Here is an 18,721-nt window from a genome sequence, read left to right on the forward strand (position 1 = left end):
ATGAGGCACTGGAACAGATTGCCCAGAGATGTTTGGATGCCTCATTCCTGAAAGTGTTCAAAGCCAGGTTGGATAAAGCTTTGACCAAACTGGTGTACTGAAAGGTGCTCATGGCAGATGTACTGGAGTTTGATGATCTTGGAAGCCCTTTTAAACTCAAACCATCCTACGATTTCACAAAATGAAGAACATGAAATGCAAAGTTCCCCCAGAGAAGAAGGTACCAGGGTCCTGTGAGTGTGCCCATCACATTGCTTTACTGCCCAGACTGGTTGTGACTGTGGAGCACTGTGCTCATTCTGGGTTAACTGGAGATGAACTGCCTTGGAGACAAGTCCGTGTTCAGACTTGGTCCATGTTGGTTCAGAACAAGATAAGGTACGTACATCTATGACACTGGGACTCAACTTCTTCCTCTAAGTCACATTTTCAGTAGTTTCTCCTGTCAATCACCTGTAGCGTTTTCTCCTCCAAGCTGCTGCCAGGAAGACTGCTTTGCCTCTCTTCCCTAATATGCAAACCATGCTCCTGTCAACCTCACTGTCAGAATTGCATCAAAGTCCTCGTCCCACTCCCTGTGCTGAGCTGTGCTCATATTAATTTGCCAAATGTCTGTACACCTGCTCTGGGATGGTTTTCCACCTGAAAAAGAACATGTTGGCATTAAAGCATCATGAAACAGAAAAAATAAATAAATCCCAAACTCTAAACTGATTTACTTTGTTGTCTGGAATTTATTGATATAGTTAATCTCTGGAAGTAGGACATGAATAGTTGTGATCTGAAGACGATTAGTTAAGATCTGAATGAGATATAACGGTATCACAATTTGCTGAAGGTCAGAACTGTATACAGAAGATTATAACCAAAATATTACCAGATTGCTTCTGAACTTTCAGGAGCCATATCCTGCCAGGATATATTTTCTGTTTCCATGCTTTTAAAAACCAAGGCATATAGGATTTCTTTGGGTATAAAAATAACAAATTAAAAAAAAAAAGTTAAGTTCATTCTTGCCCCAATAAAGACTTCAGACAAGGCTGTTAAGCTGTGAAATTAGAGCAAATTTTGCAGGACGGGAAGTTCTGTGGCAATGACTCTGTAAATGAAACAGTCCAAAGTAACTTGTTCAAAAATAGACCTAGAAACTCAGCATCAAAATTCTGTTCTTTATTTACTGTACAGCAAATGGCTCACAGGTAATTAAAATGCATTCCACCTCTTTATCATTAGGCCTCAGAGAGCAGCTGGTCAGTCCCATTGCATTTGGGTATCCTGCAGAGTGATCCCCATTTGCCTGGTCAGCAAAAATCTCAGTACTTTTTTTCCAGCAGGAATAAAATCTCCATGACAGAAGGGAAGGAGGAGAAGAGCACAAGCTTTACTGTTTCTCTGCATAAAATCTTATCTTCATTGGATTGCACTGGCAAAGAACCGAGGACAGCAGTGTACAAAGCTGGCCTCACTAGGTACAGAAAAGCTGGTAGAAAGCAAATGAGCCTGGTGGATACCTGGAGGGATACTGGCGGGAGAAGAGTGGGAAGTTCATCTTGACCAGAAAGGACCTGCAAAATTCACTACCCTGTTGGCTGTGCAGTAGTCAGAGCACTGTGCCTATGGATGCTTGACCATGAAACAAGATTGTCTGGATACAGAGCAGAGTTCAAAGACTCAGCAGGCACCAGACAGTCTCCCTATTGATTAGAAGAAACAAACATGGGCAAGTTAGAAGTTGTCTCCTTTTTCAGGCTGCTTCTTGCTCAGTTTACCTGGTTCTTGCCTACTTCTGGTCATTTTCTACTGTGTGTCTTCCCTGAGAACTCCCCACCTGTGACATGGCATATGCACATAGAGCCTGCCAGCAGAAACCTACACCCATTAAATAATAACAGCAGAAACCCTTACAGTCACACTACATTCCTGCTACTTCCACTTAGGGCCTTTTTCAAAGGCAGTCCGAGGTGGTAGCCATCTATCCTAGCAAGAAACTGCATGTGCTGAAACTTTTATAAATGTCAAATTAACCACCTGAAATAACTGTTGTAAAACTGTTAAATTAGTAATGGTGATTAGTCTCATTTTTTTGCTGTAATATCAGGGAACTAGCATGAAACAGCAGTAAAAAGGCTCCTACATAGTCCAGAAAATAAGTTAAACCAAGTCTTGCTCCCTTGGTGAAATCGAAAACCTTGCTGAACTCACTGCAGGCCCACCTGCTTTCAAGAAATTTGTCACCCTACATCCCCACTGAAATAGCACAAAAGGGAATGGGAAAGAATGATCCGCTTTTTAATACCTGCTAAAAATTAATCTGGCATGAAAAGAATTACAAGTCACAAGATGCCACAGAAAACTGGAATGTTTAAGCTTAATAAAATCACAGTTCCCAACCCCACTTTTTTTTACAGTTTGAGGCATCCGATCTTCAACATACATTTCCATCCTCTTTACTTGATTTAATGAAATACGTGGAAGCTCTGAATAAATAGCATGGTTTCATTCAAGCATATACTGTATCACCGAAGGATCCACTTCCTCTGCCTTCAGACTGGCATGAAGACTTTGGATTGTTGCTTTTTTCCCCAAACGCTGTTTCCACAGGACAAATGCAGCTACGATCTGTGACTGCAGGTTGTGAGGGTGATTGACTTTACATCGATAGATGTCAGTATGGGACAAACCCAAGCACAGAACTACATGCTCCCATTCAGGTCCCAGTTTCCTCGCCAGCTTGTTCAACTGCTGATCTGTTGGTGACATCTTCAAAATGCATGGTGCAACTTCAGTTAAGTCTGTAAAAGAGGAAAAAAAAAAGAGATAAAGAAAAAAACGTCTGTCACTAGGCAATGTTGCAAGAGCTAATGGGAAACCTTGACAAAGGAGGGAATAAGCATGAGCAAAGATGAGGTGAAAGACTTAACTAATTAAAGAAACAGAATACATATTTATCTAAAAAAAATTAATTATGTAATCAACCAGAAGATTAATCAGAGGAAAACTAATGCTCAGTGGACCATAGTAGGGAACCTTGTGGTTTTGGATGTCAGTAATCCAGACATCAGAACAGTAAACCAAAGCAAAGACTTCCAAAAGTAGGTATAGATTTCAGGATAGCGAACAAGAAGGATTTTCAGGGAACCTGTTTCCAGCAGCCATCATCCTCAAGGTGCTTGCACCAGTATGATATAGTGACAAGTGACAAACATGGGACCAATAATACCTTAATACTCCTATTCTGCAACTCCATTTACACACTTCAGAAATAACTTTGATTCCTTAGTTAATAGGTATTATTCTATTTTTTTTTTCCTGAGAGTTGTTCACAGGAAATTCTGTCCTAAGATGCTACTTACCCTTTGTGCCCTGTCATAAATGGCAAACTCACCTTGAGGAGAACAGCCTTGAGTGCTTTTCCTCTATTTGAGTGAATCCATAAGCATGGTTCAAGCAAATCCAAATGAATAAGGCATCAACACTGTTCACAAATACAAATTATGCTTCCTTATCCCTCAGCCCAGTTCTTGTAACACTCCTGAAAGCAGGCATGTATGAGCCACAGCTCCATTCATCTGAGCTCCTTGAAGATGTCTTCAGGAAAATGCAAGGAGGTCCCATTTTTTTCTCAGAAATTTTTGCCTGATGTTCACATAGCCAAGAGAATGCACTCTTCATCCAAAAAAAAAAATCTTACATCGAACTGGTACCTGAGGAGGACAGGATCAATGCAACTACCAAAATGGCTTTCATAGCAAGCACTAAGATAGCTGTAATTATCATCAGTAATAATCTCATAGCAAGCTTGCTTGAACCAAGCATTTCTTACATACACAACTGATCTCTTTATGCGTTGCCCAGGATAATATGATAATTAAAATAAAACCCCAAAAGTATTCACACAGTGTTAGAAGCCAAGTGAAAACACAGTGCTACTCAGAAACATGCTGTATGGGATCCAGCTCACCTAACCGCAGATAACACATCCTGAACTAAATATGATAGGATTAATTATTGTTGAGAAGAGAAATAGACTCTTCTAAAATACAAACCCTCTCACTGGAAAGAAGATGTCTAAAATAATCATATTAATGAAATAAACTCCTTTAAATGGTCACATTTTTCTCCACTGATTGTAAAAGGAACACTGGGTATAAGCTCAAATGTTGATGTTGATGCTGTAAACAGCCAGTGTCAGTGAAATGATTCTCTGCCAGTAAATTCAAACCACTTGCCAGCCTTTAAGAGGGTGCATTTAGAAAAGCAGCATCAAATACCTACCAAGCATATTTGTTCTTCGATAGCCTTTGTGATCAAAAGCTGAAATGAACAGTCTGCAATTGCTGTTCCACTTCTCTTGCTGAAGATGCTGTGACAAAACACAGGCATCCCTTTGAAAAATGCTGGTTATACCCTGTTGGTCTGAAGCAGCAGACTCCCTACAGAAACGCTGCTTTGCAAAATCTAATTTATAGCTCCAATATCACGCTCAGAGCCTCCACTACATCAGAACACCACCAGAAAGCACCATTCCTTCATTTCATCAAAAGTAATTGTTTTTGCATAGAACACCCAGAGCCTGCAAATGTTTGTACAATTTCAGTCAAATAATACACAAGAACTATACAAAGCTGCTTTGAATAAAGAGAAAATTGCTTTCTGAAGACTATTTAGGTTTCTTTGATCTTTCTGTCTCCAGACTGCCAAAGGAATCTGGGGCAAGTGCTGGTTTGTGGATTGGGCAGAGGATGCACCACTTCTAAAGAAGGCTGGGCAATACCAGTAGGGCTGCCCTGTGTTGTCACATCACATGTGATACCAGTTTCACAGGTGAGTCAGGACAAGGCAGTCTTCCAGGAATGCAAACACTTGAGAATAAAATAATTGTGCTGTCACCAAAAATACCTTGGTGGTGTTGTATACAATAAACCCTTTCCTTGGTTTATGGTCAGCTACTAAGTGTGTATCCACAGCAGTAACACCTGCCAGCCTGGGTTTTTTGCTCTTACACTGAAGTTTTGTATGTCACTTCCACTAGAAGAATGATTTTACAGTACTGAAATGTGATCAAGCAGAAAAGCCTAACAATAATATATGTCAGTTTGTCCATCCAGCCTTTGATATTAGGCAGGCATTTTAACTACAACAAGAATCTTGCCTTCAGTCTGTTATCAGCCCTTTAATAAGGATCAAAATAAAACCCATCCAGGAGATCTTTTCATCTTACGCTACCATCTGATTCTAATATGGATGTGGAAATTTCTGGGACAGAAGCCAAACGTTAAATTTAATACAAAGGACTGGTATTTCGGTCCCAATTTTATTCTCCATGATAGCTCACTTTTAGCTCTGATACAAAAACACTGAGGAAAATCGGAGATAAATATTACATGACAGGCATTTATTTAGAGGTATAGAGAAATATTTAGCGAGCTCTTTCAGTTATGATAAATACAAAAATCACAAAAAGATCTGGCTATGTTCTAGGATTAATGCCACTTCTAATTTATTAAACATAATGGCATTTGAGGTGAAATAGAATGAGTTCTCTGTGCTCATGCCCAAACTGCTTTGAATATATTGCAAAAATTCTAAAGACACTTTTTATTAGCTATGTTTACTACAAACTCTCATTTATAATCTCCACTTGTCAGGAACTGCCTGAGGGAGGTAATGAGATTAGACAAAAAGTTCCAATTATGCAGATCCTGCAGTTGCATTTGAAAGGTGCTATCAGGAAACTGAGACCTCATTTTTGAAAAAAGAAAAAAAAAAAGGTCAAGTTTTTCTTGCTCTAGGTGGGTCCGATGAGTAGGCGTACATGCTTCTGTCAGGCATGCGCTCCTGCTTAGCAAAACGAGGACTGCACTGTTAAAAATACAAAGAAATGGAAGAAGTGGGGCTTGGGGCACCACCAGAGAATGTTGAGGGTTTCTCTGGAAAAGACCATTTGTGCTGCTGTCACCTCTAGGGAGAGCACCAAGGGAAACACTGCGTCTAGCTGTGGGCATGGTGTAGGCTGCAAGGTGCCAGGGCCACACGCTGCAGAGATTTAGAGGCTGAAGCCTCACTGCTCATGCTGGAGCCACTAAGGTCCTGAGGAATGAGGAGCCAACAGCTCTGTGCTGGGGAGAGAGCCAGCCTGGTGCAGAGCTTCTCTGCTGGCACCACCAGCCAGATGACTGGCATGGTTCTTGGGAATATGAAAATCCCCTTCCATAGGGCTGGAGATGGGAAGGACACTCGCCACTCTGGTTATGAAGCTGACACTGATCCACAGAAAGACCTGTGGCTCCTTCTATTCAAAGCTGTAGCACGAGGGAATGTGCTTCTCCCCATCACTGGTGAAGGAAGCTCATCCACACTAAGTTTTATCCTAGTTGTTCCAGTTAAAAAACAGGAGATGTTGACAACTTCTGGCCTGTGTGTACATCTGTACTTCCAGACCACTGCACAAAACAAGAGTTACAATGGTGCTGGTGATTGTGGACAGGAAACAGAGCTGGATATAAATAGTATCACAGATACAGACCAGACAAAACAGAATCACCCAGATAACAAAGATACAAAAGGCAGACCACTTTTGTATTTCTTTTTCTTCGGAACCTCTGTAGCTTTAAGCAGAAGACTCCAAGAAGATACTGGAAAAAATATGGGGGATGGAAAACAAACTCACCTCAGCTGCATCCCACTTGGCACAAATGGGAGGATATATGATAAAGTCCACACAGGAGACAGTAGAAAAAATGGCTGAGGCATTTCTGGGTGACCTGCAAAGTACCCAGTGACTCCTCAGAACTGCTGGGGCCCAAAGTGCCTTATGGTTTCATCTTCTTGTACATGTGACTTCTTTGTGCATGACCAAAAGCATTTGTTGAAGTCTCAGAGAGACTTCTGCCCTGTGAAGTCAATACATTTTACCACAAACCAAACTTTTTTGCTTTTGCTTCCTGCTGTGTAAAAGGGACTTGGATGGAAATTGCACCTGTATCCAAAGTGCTGAAAAAGTCCCAATCAGTTGCTGTCTAATCCTACAAGAACAATGCCACAGGCGGTTCAGAAGACAGCCGAAGAGTCAGGGATATATTATGGCCCATCTTTTACCTATTAACTAATAAATCTGTCTGTTGGGAAAGGTGTTTCTGCAGACTGGTCTCTGCTTCCAGCACTGCCTCTGTATTTTATCTGCTTAAAGGACCATGTTCATACTTGTTGAATAAGACAGAAGGAGCCCTGGAAGAGGAAATGAAAATCCAGCTATCTCTGAGATCCACATTCTAATTCTGAGGTGCACAGACGTACTCCATTTCTCCTGGTAAATCATTACAGAAAAAATATAAAGATTTCCCTGGGAAGGGCCAAGAATACTTCCTAGCTTCCAGAACAGCACCTGCTTGAGAGAAAACTTTCCTGGGAATCAAGCAGTATGTTGAAATCAAGCATGCAAGAGCCCTTGGCAGGAGCAATGCTAGGAAAATGCTCTAATTTTTATATAATCACATCAGAAACACATTGGTGAGTCTGGTTTTCAGACCCTGCATAATTGGAATGGGACTGTAAAGACGAGTAACTGCCTGGGCATGCATCTGGCCTCAGCATCTCCTCCTGCTAGGTGTATGGAGTCGTTCAGTGATCTGGGCTCAAGACACCAACTGTTGTTCACTTAACCTTCTTATCAGATCCTAGTCATCATTTCTGAAGAGTTCAAAGCAAACATTTCAGAGTCCTCTTTAATCTTCTTTTCTGGCATCTGGAGAACAGTTCTTCCCTGAGAAGAGGTAAAGTTAGATTAAGAGGTTCTACAAGCAGCAAACCAAAGAAACTTCCCTTCCCCCCCAAGGATGTGAATCCTATAGCTGACTTCAGGTCTCTTCCAGCTGCTTACCTGTCCTAAAGACACTCATGAAACTGCTCCTTTTCTCAACAGCAAATAGGCTTCTTGATGTTGGACAAGAGGTTCAGAAGCTACTAGGGCTGCATGCATACGCACAACACCCCATAGCAGAGGAGTGCATGGCCCTGGTTATGAGAGGAAATTAAGCTAAAAGGGACTCTGAAGCTCCTCAGAACCATCATGGCTAACATGCCATCAGTGGCATGTGGGGCACTTCAGCTAAAGGAAAACATACATAATAATGAATCTAGTGTGATATTCTGCTTCCCTCCAACCCACTCATTCAACTAGCCTCAGCCATGGACCCAGCACTGGGTACAGAATGGGCATGGTTGCCAAGGCCATGTGCTGTGTGTTTTGGCAGCTGTGCTATATTACAGAAATCATTTACTGATTGATTGTCACGACACTGACAATTTGCACATAAATAGGTGTATTTGCTTTAGAGTAAAATCCCCTTGGCGTGAGCACAATAGTGAGAGTGTGTCATGAAGAAGGACAACACCTGGCAGATCAGGTTAGGACAGGCTTTCATGAGCAGAGAGGTGGGGTTGCAGAACCTGAACTGAAGGACACCATCTAATGCTTCCACTAATGGAGAGACTGGAGATTTCTAGGAGCTGCAAACCCCCTGAGCTGCCAGAGATGCTGGATGAAAGGGATGGCAGAGAAGAAGCATTTTGAGGGATCCCAGTAAGTGTTACAGATCATTGAAGTAAACCACAAGATTAAGGTGGAGATCTTGGTGAGAAGGATGGAATAAAGAGAAGTTGTTGGATAACTGCATGGGATGGCTTGGCTTGATTTGTTAGAAAAGAAGATGGGAGATTATAGTAAGTCTCCATTTGTACAGCTCTTCTGCTGCTTATATAGGGCTCTCTCCCAACACTATATAAACAGGTGAAACTGCAGGCAAATGTCTGTCCTCTTCCTACATCACATTCAAATTTATAAGTCAACCTGCAACCATGAATGTCTGGAGTGCCAGACAGGAAATTATCACACTGGATATACAATACTCGACAGGTCTTCATGGAGGGCCCAGCACTTAATCCCTCCTGTGCAAGTCAAAAATTATCATGAAGCATTATAAGTTATTTCATTTCAGTGACCTTTAGGATACAATTTGGGATCTGCTTAAACACAAGAAAAACATTCAAATTGCTAATTAGTGAAAAAGAGTAAACCAGACTCTCCAGAAACCAGCCCCTGCTACATAATTTGGGTTTTATTTTGTCATCTTGTTGTCATTATTGCTAATTGAGCATAAGAGTGATTCAAAGGCCAAGAAGGGAACGTTAGCATTTTGCAACAGCTCCAAATAATCATGCCCCAGACAACACGGAAAAAAATATTTCTCTTCTAGGTATCAACATATTAGTATCTTCTATGCATCTGAAAACAGCATGGATCACTCAGTCCATCCAAAGTCTACTCAAACCCACAAGGTCTGCCTCCTGGTTTCAGTGGGTTTTAGAGTGTTTTACCAAGGAGTGAGAAAAATTGAACTGTACTATTTGCAGACAGGTACTGTCCCCCATTAGAGATATCTTTCCATATATAAAGTCAATACATTCAGCTTGAATTCACTTACAGAAGAAGAGTAAAATAACTTGGAGAACTTGTATAGCCTTCTCCTGCTTTTAGCACATGCATAACTGTTTCTATCTCTCCTACCAAACGTGAGCTGTGAGTTATGTGGGTAGCTGCAAGGTGGAAGGCTATGATAGCTGTTCCCCTTGTTTGTGCTGGTTGCCCCCTCTGAGGGTGCCTGCTGACTACCAAAGAAATGCCAACCTCCTTCATCCCACTTCAGGCTACAGGACAACACCTTCTGATGATGACTATCAAGCAAGAGCTGATCTCTGTTCTCTGCTTGGGAAATCCAGATCCTTCCTTCCTTCCAGAGTTGACTGAGCAAGGGGAAATCCTGGTGATGGAAAACCTGCACCTTTGTAGAAACAATAGGTCCAATATCTTCTTAAGAATATATACCATCTTCCCTAATGCAATCCGTTCAAATCTTGGGCAGGTAAATACCCAGAGTAACCTACAGAATGGAATCTGTACAGTAAACACATTGAAAGAAAAATACCCAAGATAAAGCTTTAGAAAGCAGTGTATTTTTTTTCAGCTGACCATGTTACAGTAAAGCAAATCTAAAGGAGAATTTTATGTTTGTTTGAGTCATCATGCTTCGCAGTTTCTGTAACTTGGTAACTTCTGATCTGATGAATGCAAAAATTAATTTGCATGAATAAAACCAACTTCTGTCAATTAGTGATCATAAAACAGTTACTCGTGTGCATACTTCTGTCCTGGTAATTTACATTTCCAAGTATCTTAATTAAATTATGAAAGGCACTAATCAAAATGAAAGTAAATATTAAATACATTTTTAAGACTGGCTGCATTCTTCCTCGTGCTTGTTTTCATGACTTGCATTAAAAGATACTAAGATCGCTGTCTTATTTCTAACAATTGGAATCTACCATACCTATGACAGTCAATATGCAGAATAAATTGTGACCATGATCCTTTGGTACTCAAATCTATGGCACTTCCCTGAAGTGAAGTACAATCCACCCGAGTAACCAAATTCAGCTCCTTCCTGCTGAAAGCTTGCTGGGACTCTGCATTAATGGTGTAATTAAAAAGTACATATATCTTCATTTGTTGGCAGCTCTTCTCCTCTATGAGCTCTAAAACATCACATTTTGTGACAATAAGTACATTTTGGGTATTAGGATAAGAAAAACACCGTAAAATTTTGTGAATCTACAGGTAATTCAAGAACACAAATGTTTCTATTTTGGCTCAATACCAGCAGCTAATTCATATCTTCTTTATAACTTGCTAAGGACTGCCTAGAAGCTGCAGATGTGGAAGCAGACTGCTAAAAACTGAAACATAAACATTCAGATTTCGTGACAAAACTTTTCAGTTGTATTCCCACTACTCAGCTTCAGTAGCTATGCAGTTTTCTTGAACATTTTTCCACCTCTCCTACAGGTTTTGTATCTCTACAGATCTCTGCTATTCTGATAGTCTTCAGTACTAATCTTAAACAGATTGTCAGAGAAGTCTGTAAATTAATTAATTCTCTCTTCAATTTCCATCCTTTTCAAGCCATAGGGAGCAATCCCTGTGTTGAAGGAACTGAAAGAGATTGAGTTTTCACATCTTTGTTCACATTTTACTGGAAAGAGCAGGGAGGAAGTTTCAGCAGTTAATAGCATGGATGCTATTTTGTCTCCCATGCAAAAAAAAAAATTCATTACAATCCCACACAGTGTTTCTCTGTTGCTTCATACCATGAGATCAAATAATTAATTTCATAAATAAATGGCAGCTGCAGATGCATGCAAGGAAAAGAGCACCTATGCAAAGTAAACAGAAACACAACATACTCTAATGTCTACTCTCTTTTCAGGCAGAATGACCCTACATTACAGGCAGGATTTGATTTAGTCATACTAAGGCTTTATACCTTGCATTTTATGTTGCTCTAGACACTGAAGTAGAAGCAAAATTTGCTTGATATTTCCTATTCATTTCAATATTATTATACATATGCAAGCAATATGCATGAGCACTGAAACCACAGCTAATGATGGCATTTTTGCAGTGTACCTTTGATATAAATGCATGAACAGGTTCAGCATGCAGCAATAATCTAAGGAAAAAAAGAAATATCTACTCAATTGTTAGGTTCTGTGGAACATTCAAGCTTTCAGGAACTACTAGACAGCACAAAGTCTAGTCTGAAAGAGTGGAGAGTTTTTGTTTCACAGGACAGCAGCCACACCAACAGTCAACCCTACAAATAATGCTGAAAAAATCAGATTATTAAGTATGACACTGCATTTCTATATATTTTTCAATGCTCTGCAATTCCTAGTGAATTGAATGGTGTTTGATAACACAGAACTTTCAACCATTTATTACAGATCTGAAGCCCACAGAGCCATAATTTCTCTTAGTCAGGTTTCTTCTCCATGCCATCACAAATAATAATAAATGATCAGCAGGTGATTGTATGAAGTTTTGGTGATCATTCATATTTTTTGTAGACTTCTCATGGTATCATAGGAGGCAAATGTTTACCCATGTGGGTTGGGCAGCTCTGACAGATTTATTCACCCACTCTAAGTGAAAAACAAAGCTAACTGGAGCAATTAATGATTGTTTTGTCAGCAAGGTGACAAAATCATGCAGCTTTTGTCAGGGGATTGGAAGCTAACTTCTTTTGACAGACATTACTTGAATGTTTATTTCAAAAAGCCTGAACTGTCTTTCAAAGAGCTGAGGCAAGTGTTAATCCTGCTGCTCCTTTGCATGCAAAAATCAAAGACTCCTGCTTTTCATCTGCTGAGTACAAAAAATGAGTAAACTTTTTTTACTAGCAACTTTCCTATCAAGAAATATTTCTGAAGTTTACAGCATTCAGCAATAAAATCATGTGCTTGAACTTTAGCTATCAATATTCCTTTCATGCAACAACAACGACACTGCCAACATGGACTTATTTCTTCTGAAACAAAACTAATCACACGTTTCCCTTGCAGGACTTAAACCAAATGTGACAATAAGCCACTTCATTTATCCTTGATAGAACTATTCATTCCTTCTCGAGATTTTTTTTACTTCAAGCTGGCTCTTCTTTTCGCTTTGGCTCGAGTCATTAGAAATATCAGAATCAAGATCTGCACAACAGATGGAGCTTCGTTGTGAAGAATGCCTTTGGCTGGTGAGGATCTTTGCCTGGCAGGTGTCAAACCAAAATTAATACTGCACATATTATAGTGAAGTGAGACTGCGTTCCCTCCTGACCACAAACATATATTAATAGAACAAGCCACGCAGAGCAAGCTAAAACACTACTATCACTCTGCTGAATCTTCCACTGCTTGGCATTCTATTTCATCATTTACATCGATGCAAAACAAGTAAACAAAGTGCAACAGGTTAGTTTAGAGTCACCTTAAAAATATTTTGCATAGGTGTAAAAGACTTCACAAAATGCTATATGCAACATGGACGTAGACCCCTCCTGGTTTCTTTTTTCTTCCACTTTTTGTATCAGTGCTCTAAATGCTTACGAACTTTAGTAGACTTTTTGACATTTCAAAATCCACAGGGGAAAAAAAGGTAGTGGTACTAAAATACACTGCTCAGCTACCATCAGTTGCTATGCCTGGCTTGCCAAATGCAATTCAACAGTCTGAGTCAGAAGACAGAGCTTTTCATAGGTGTCAGAAAGGAGGGCTTCAGGTGGCATCACCTGCTTCTCTCCATTTTCAGATGAATGGGAGGCTTGGCATCACAGCCAGCCCTCTCAAGTGCCAAGTCAGTCGAAGATACGCAAGAAACCAACTTGGAATCTCATGGCTGGTTTCACAGATCCATACTGTCCAATAGCAATTTTAGCTATCCAATAGGGTCGTAATTTTAGAAGGTCACAGCTGCAAGACTTAATTATCTGTAAAGCAAATGTGAGAATGTATTTGTACACACACACACACACAGAGACACACATATGTATGTATGTATGTATGTATGTATGTATGTATGTATACACAAACCCCCCTAATTTTTCAAAATCTTAATTAAAATTTATGAAAGTTTTAGATATATGCAAGTCAAATTCATTCCCTTTTTAGAATTTCATTTCCACAAATTCAGGTTATGGATCTGTCACCTGACCCTGGTAGGAAAAGGGTGAAAATGGGCGAGTGAGTGAAGTCGTTTTTGAAACTGAGGTCCTAACTCAGAGAGCACTTTACACCAGCAGGGATTGGATGAGCACTTCTTTCCCCACCTTGAGTCAGCACTGACATAACACCCTGCACCATGTGCTCAGCAGCAGGGCTCGTGGCTGCCCTGTGACATGGCTGGTGCCGGGTGACACAACACGCTGGTCCTCTGCCGTCATTAGAGATCAGACAGCACGGAAAGTAAGGAGATGACTCACAGCTGCAACCACGCACTCAAGGGCTGAGGACCCAATTACTCTTCTACTCACTCAGGAATAGCATTTTGCCAAAGGAACTGAATTAAGTTCAAAATTAAACAAGGTATTAGCAAACATTTGCATTACTTAGACTATTTGTAGAGGATTTATGCTAGTATTAGTGGGATGATTCATATGCAAAACCTAAACATCTGAAAAAATATTTTGCTTAAACAATTAATTTTCATGTCTCATGCAGAGAGAACACTTTCCCTCATAGTTTTGTAGTCTATTAGCTGCTGGATTTTGACCCAGAATTGAAATTTCAATTATTTTGGCTTTTGTACCTGACAAATCAGAAATAAAAATGTTTTAACACCAGAATGAAAAGGCTGGAAGATCAACAGACCATAAAAGACTTATTTTACTTGGTTTGGGATTTTTGCACAGCTATGTCTAATCTAACTACAACTGAAACAAAACCAAAAGGCAAAACTAAAAACTAAAAACTAAAACTGTCCCCATGAAGGGACAGCAGGAGGCAGCTGAAGCAATCTGCAGCACAGCACTAGTGCTCATCAGTCTCTGACCCTGAGAAAAAAGATAATTACTGCATGAATGTGCACATTAGACCAAATCTGAAAGCCCAGGAAAATATATATCTCTGCTAGAAGAAGAAGGTGAGAACTCCTCAGGTTTTACACAGTGGTCTATATCTCTCTATGTCCCAATCCAATATACTTCCTTCAACTGACAACACAGCTGTGGCTTCACTTTTGAAGTCCACGTTTTTCTGTGGGAGTCATTAAATACACTATCTTTGTCCTGTTGAACAGAAAAACAAATCCATATCTATTTTTTTATTCATCTGCAGCCTTAATTTAGTTGTGCAACGTTTGTGTTAGAAACAGCTTTGAGGATGTTTTGGATATGGTCTCATATACCATCCCAGGCTTTCCAGGAACTCTGAACCATCAGCCTCCTGGCCTTTCTCATATCTGAACTACTGTATTTTATGGCTCCCACACTATACAGTGTGGACACTTCCTGTGTGACTGGGAGAGGAGATGTTCTGCTAAATACAAACACTTAAGGAGGGGAGTTTGCAGTCTCAGGTGTGGGTTGTGAAAAAGGCTTTGTATGTATTAGGTTATATACCCAGAGTTTGCCATGATTATGCTCAAATAACTCCAAAGAGCTGGGCCTACACAGCTGAAAAAGGAAGAGCACCAGAGGAGCCAACAACCCAGCAGCTCATCTATCCTGGATTTCCTACTCATGACCACAGCTTTGAAAAGTGCCCATCTTCAGATGCTGATGGAGCCCTGCTTTGCCTCTACAGTTTTAATCAAATAAGCTAATTGACCAGGTCCCAGAAAAAATAAATAATAGATTGTCCCAAATAATCTTGAGTAAGGAACTGAGCATCTGAAATACGGAAATCCATTAAGGTACTGATAACAAAAGAGAGCAGAAAACCAAAGGGGTCAATTGCTGTTTGAGCTAGAAGGGCTGAAATGTTATGGAAACAAATAGGTACATATCTTCACCTCACCTCTACTCTGCCAGATGCTTCACATGGAATTTTAAGGCATTGGGTTTAATATGGAAAAACATTACCCCAATCCAAATTCTGATGTCTGCATTTACACAAAGTGATAGTTTTTCCAGGACAGTTCACAATGTAGATTCCTTTTGGTCTCTTACTCTTAGCACCACCTTAGTCTATTCCCACCTTCTGCCACCTTCTCAATCCCTCTTCTCTCCCCTGCCTCATGTTGCAATTGCTGGAGGATTCTGGAGTGGGGACAATGTGCTAGTACCATGTCCACCCAGCACAGAAAGGCACCTGGTCTTTCACCCAACCCAGCCCTCCTGCTGGATAGGTGGACTTGTCTGTCAAAGGTATGTTACAAGTTTTTCCGTGAAAAAAATCCCCTCCTACTTTAAAAAAAAAAAAAAAACATGTTCTTTTTTTTCTTTTTCTCTTCCTTCTCCAACTTTTTCTTTCCTTCCCCCACTTTTTGAGCAGGAAGGAGAGTGACAGGAAGAATAATGATTTCCTCAGCTTCTGTTGGAAAAAAAACACAAAAATGTTCCACCAAGAGTGAATTTTTTTCTGGTTTGTTTTTTTTGGTGTTTTTTTTGTTTAGGTTTGGTTATTTTTTTTTCCCCAGTGAGGTTCAGAAGCCATATTTTAAATTTAAAATTTCCTAAATAAGGATCCATTTAATAATGTTATTTTGTGTGAAAAGTAGCAGAGACCTGGTACCTCTGTTTCTCTTAGCACAGATTCCAGCTGTAATTGTGGCAAGAGGTCAGCTTGAATTTTTCTCTTGAGCTGTATCTTTTCAAACCTCTTTTCAGGGTTTCAGTTGTATAAATCAAACCCCATATCCCAGTGTGGATGCACAGCTTGTCAGGCTTTCCTTCTGCCAGTTGGCTCTGCACTTCCCAGTGTTAATTCCCACTGCCTCCACATGTTTGAGAAGGAGGGAGGAAAGCACTGGTGAGCAAGGAGAGGAACAGAGCAGCCAAAAGCTGCAGTTGTGTTCCTATGCATGGAGAGAGCATCACAGATAGGTGCAGTTGGCAAAGGAGAAGAAAAAGGTGCTGGGGCCACTTATTTTTCCAATGGCATTGATGGGCAGGTCTCTTGAGCAGGTTTGGGACCCTTCAGTCACTGACAAGAACAGAGTGTGTGCATGTACTGCACACTGTCTTAGTGTTAACTCAGGACTCAACCTTGTTTCACGTGTGCTTTGTCTGAGCAGATGGCAAAGCCTCATGGCTGCTGGGTTAATATTTTGCTGCCAAACCAGCCCCGAGCTGTTTTCAGACTGCTGCTCTCTTTACCAATGCAAAAATAGCCATCTCCCTAATTCCCTCCTTCAAAGGATTATTTTTGGTATTACATGAGTATATACCTAGCCAGACTATATAATTAACGTTACACAATTTTTAATTATCTACCTACAACCATCTTCTTGCTCTAACTGGTGGTGGTGATCTTGAAGGGTTGTTTTGGTGGGGCTTTTTTGAGACTACCATGAAACTTTGAATTTCCAGGTAGAAACTCAGTACAGAGCCTGCACTACCAGGTGTAGAAGGTGACCCATCACTCTAGCTGCACCACATGTCCCATGAAATAAAGCTTTTGACACAAACTCAAACCTCATTTGCAATAGCAAGTACATAAGACAGGACTGTTCCAGAAAACACAGTGACAGAAACACATACTTAGTTTGTTTATTCCTTTGTCAGCTGGGGTTTCTTCATTTATTTTTTGCAGGAATGTCCTATAAGGATAGATTGTTAACTGACTGGGACACTTCGAGCAGAGTCTCCAAGTTTGTGCTGAGACCCCCGAGCAGCACAGCTTCCTTAGGGTATCCCTCCTTCTGACAGTGCAGCAGGGCTCACTAGCACAGCAAGATGTAACTCCATGCCACCCTGACCTAGCAGCAGGGTTTTGGCCTCCTAAAACTCAACAGCTATCTACAAAACATGAAACAAGTCAAAATCCAACCTGGTGACCTTGTTGGCACAAGTAAGTTCCAGACAAACCAGCACAAATACAGCTCTTGGAAACATGATGAATTCTGGGGATAAATAACTATCATCCTCTTTCCTTCATACCTATGAGTTTGCTTGCTCCTGGAAATAGCAAAAGGAACACCCCAACTGCGTGTACTTCTCAGCAGACCAACATCAAATGTTGATCCAGCAACTGTAGCTGGAACACAGCAACCCTACACCAGCAATAAAGCACCACTGGGTCAGATGTTATGGTGTCAGCCCAAATTAAGCATCATGAAGCATGCATCAGCCAAGCCAGCAGTCCTCCTTAGCTTCAGTGAACCTTGAGCTATGCTATGTGGAACTGCTGCTTTCCATATGGAATATCTCATTCAAAGTAGGGGCTGTCACAGCAACTGTAATAGCACCACTGATTTTTGGTGTGATAAGCTGTATTTAGAGCAGGAAGATATTGCTCTGTGAGTTGAAAAGCAAACCAAACAATGAGTGATAAAGTCATGAGCTTCAGGTTTTAATATCTCATGTCAGTCTCATTTCCCAAAGCAAAGGGTAGTTTATGTACACTGTAGACATTTTCTGTCTGAAGCAATAGTAACACATAATCTCTTTATTTATACAGCACATGAAGTGTCCTGCACCCCCACCCACACAATGGTCTGATTCTAGATCCACCCTACTGTTGTTCATGGGAAGAAATCTAGGTGTATTGCAGAAGCAATGGGTCCTGATATTCTGCAACATCTGACAACGTGATTCCTTCCTCACAAGGCACCAAGGTCCTCTTAGACCAGCAGTTTTTAAAAGGGAGAGGGCAAGGAGAGGAGGGAATGGTAGACAGATCTGGGGTGGAACTAAAATCTCAGGATTTCTGGAGTCTTTGTCATATGCTGTAATTGCACAATTATGCTTCCTGTTTTCCACATAAACAGCAAACCTTTTTTCTCAGGGTACAAGTTGATTAGGAAATTCCCTAAGCTCACCTTACTTTGGTTTCTTCCCTCACTTGGAACTGTGATTTCAAAAAAAAAAAGCTCAGGCCATTAAATGTAGTCTAGACTATTGTTTCCAACTACTTCTTTCAGCATAGAAAGGACCAACCATGGAATAACCAAACAAGTCACCCTATTATGCAAGAGGCAAGAAAACTACTTGTGCTGCTACACTATGTTTTTAATTCCTCTGAAGGCTGCTTTCCCTCAGGGAATTCCAGTACTCTGACTGACTGAAGTCTGTTTTGACAAGTTATAACAGTCCAGAAAACCCACCTACGAAATTACGTCCTGGTAGCATCTTCCAAAGTAAACTGAAATCTTGGTATCACAGCTCTTTTTGGAAAGTAC

The 18,721-nt window shown here is 40.6% G+C and overlaps 1 protein-coding gene across 2 annotated transcripts in view; it reads right to left on the reverse strand.

Moving 5' to 3' along the window:
- Positions 1-2,301: 2,301 nt before the first annotated feature.
- The window catches only part of CRADD (CASP2 and RIPK1 domain containing adaptor with death domain), a 74,310-nt gene continuing 57,890 nt past the window's right edge, over positions 2,302-18,721 (reverse strand). For both annotated transcript variants that reach the window (XM_062492379.1, XM_062492378.1), the window contains one exon: positions 2,302-2,792. In XM_062492379.1, coding sequence (XP_062348363.1) covers positions 2,497-2,792 — 296 coding nt within the window. In that variant the 3' untranslated portion in view covers positions 2,302-2,496. The remainder of the gene's footprint in view (positions 2,793-18,721) is intronic.

The sequence above is a fragment of the Cinclus cinclus genome, chromosome 4, assembly GCF_963662255.1.
Source record: "Cinclus cinclus chromosome 4, bCinCin1.1, whole genome shotgun sequence".
In the NCBI taxonomy this organism is placed as follows: Eukaryota; Metazoa; Chordata; class Aves; order Passeriformes; family Cinclidae; genus Cinclus; species Cinclus cinclus.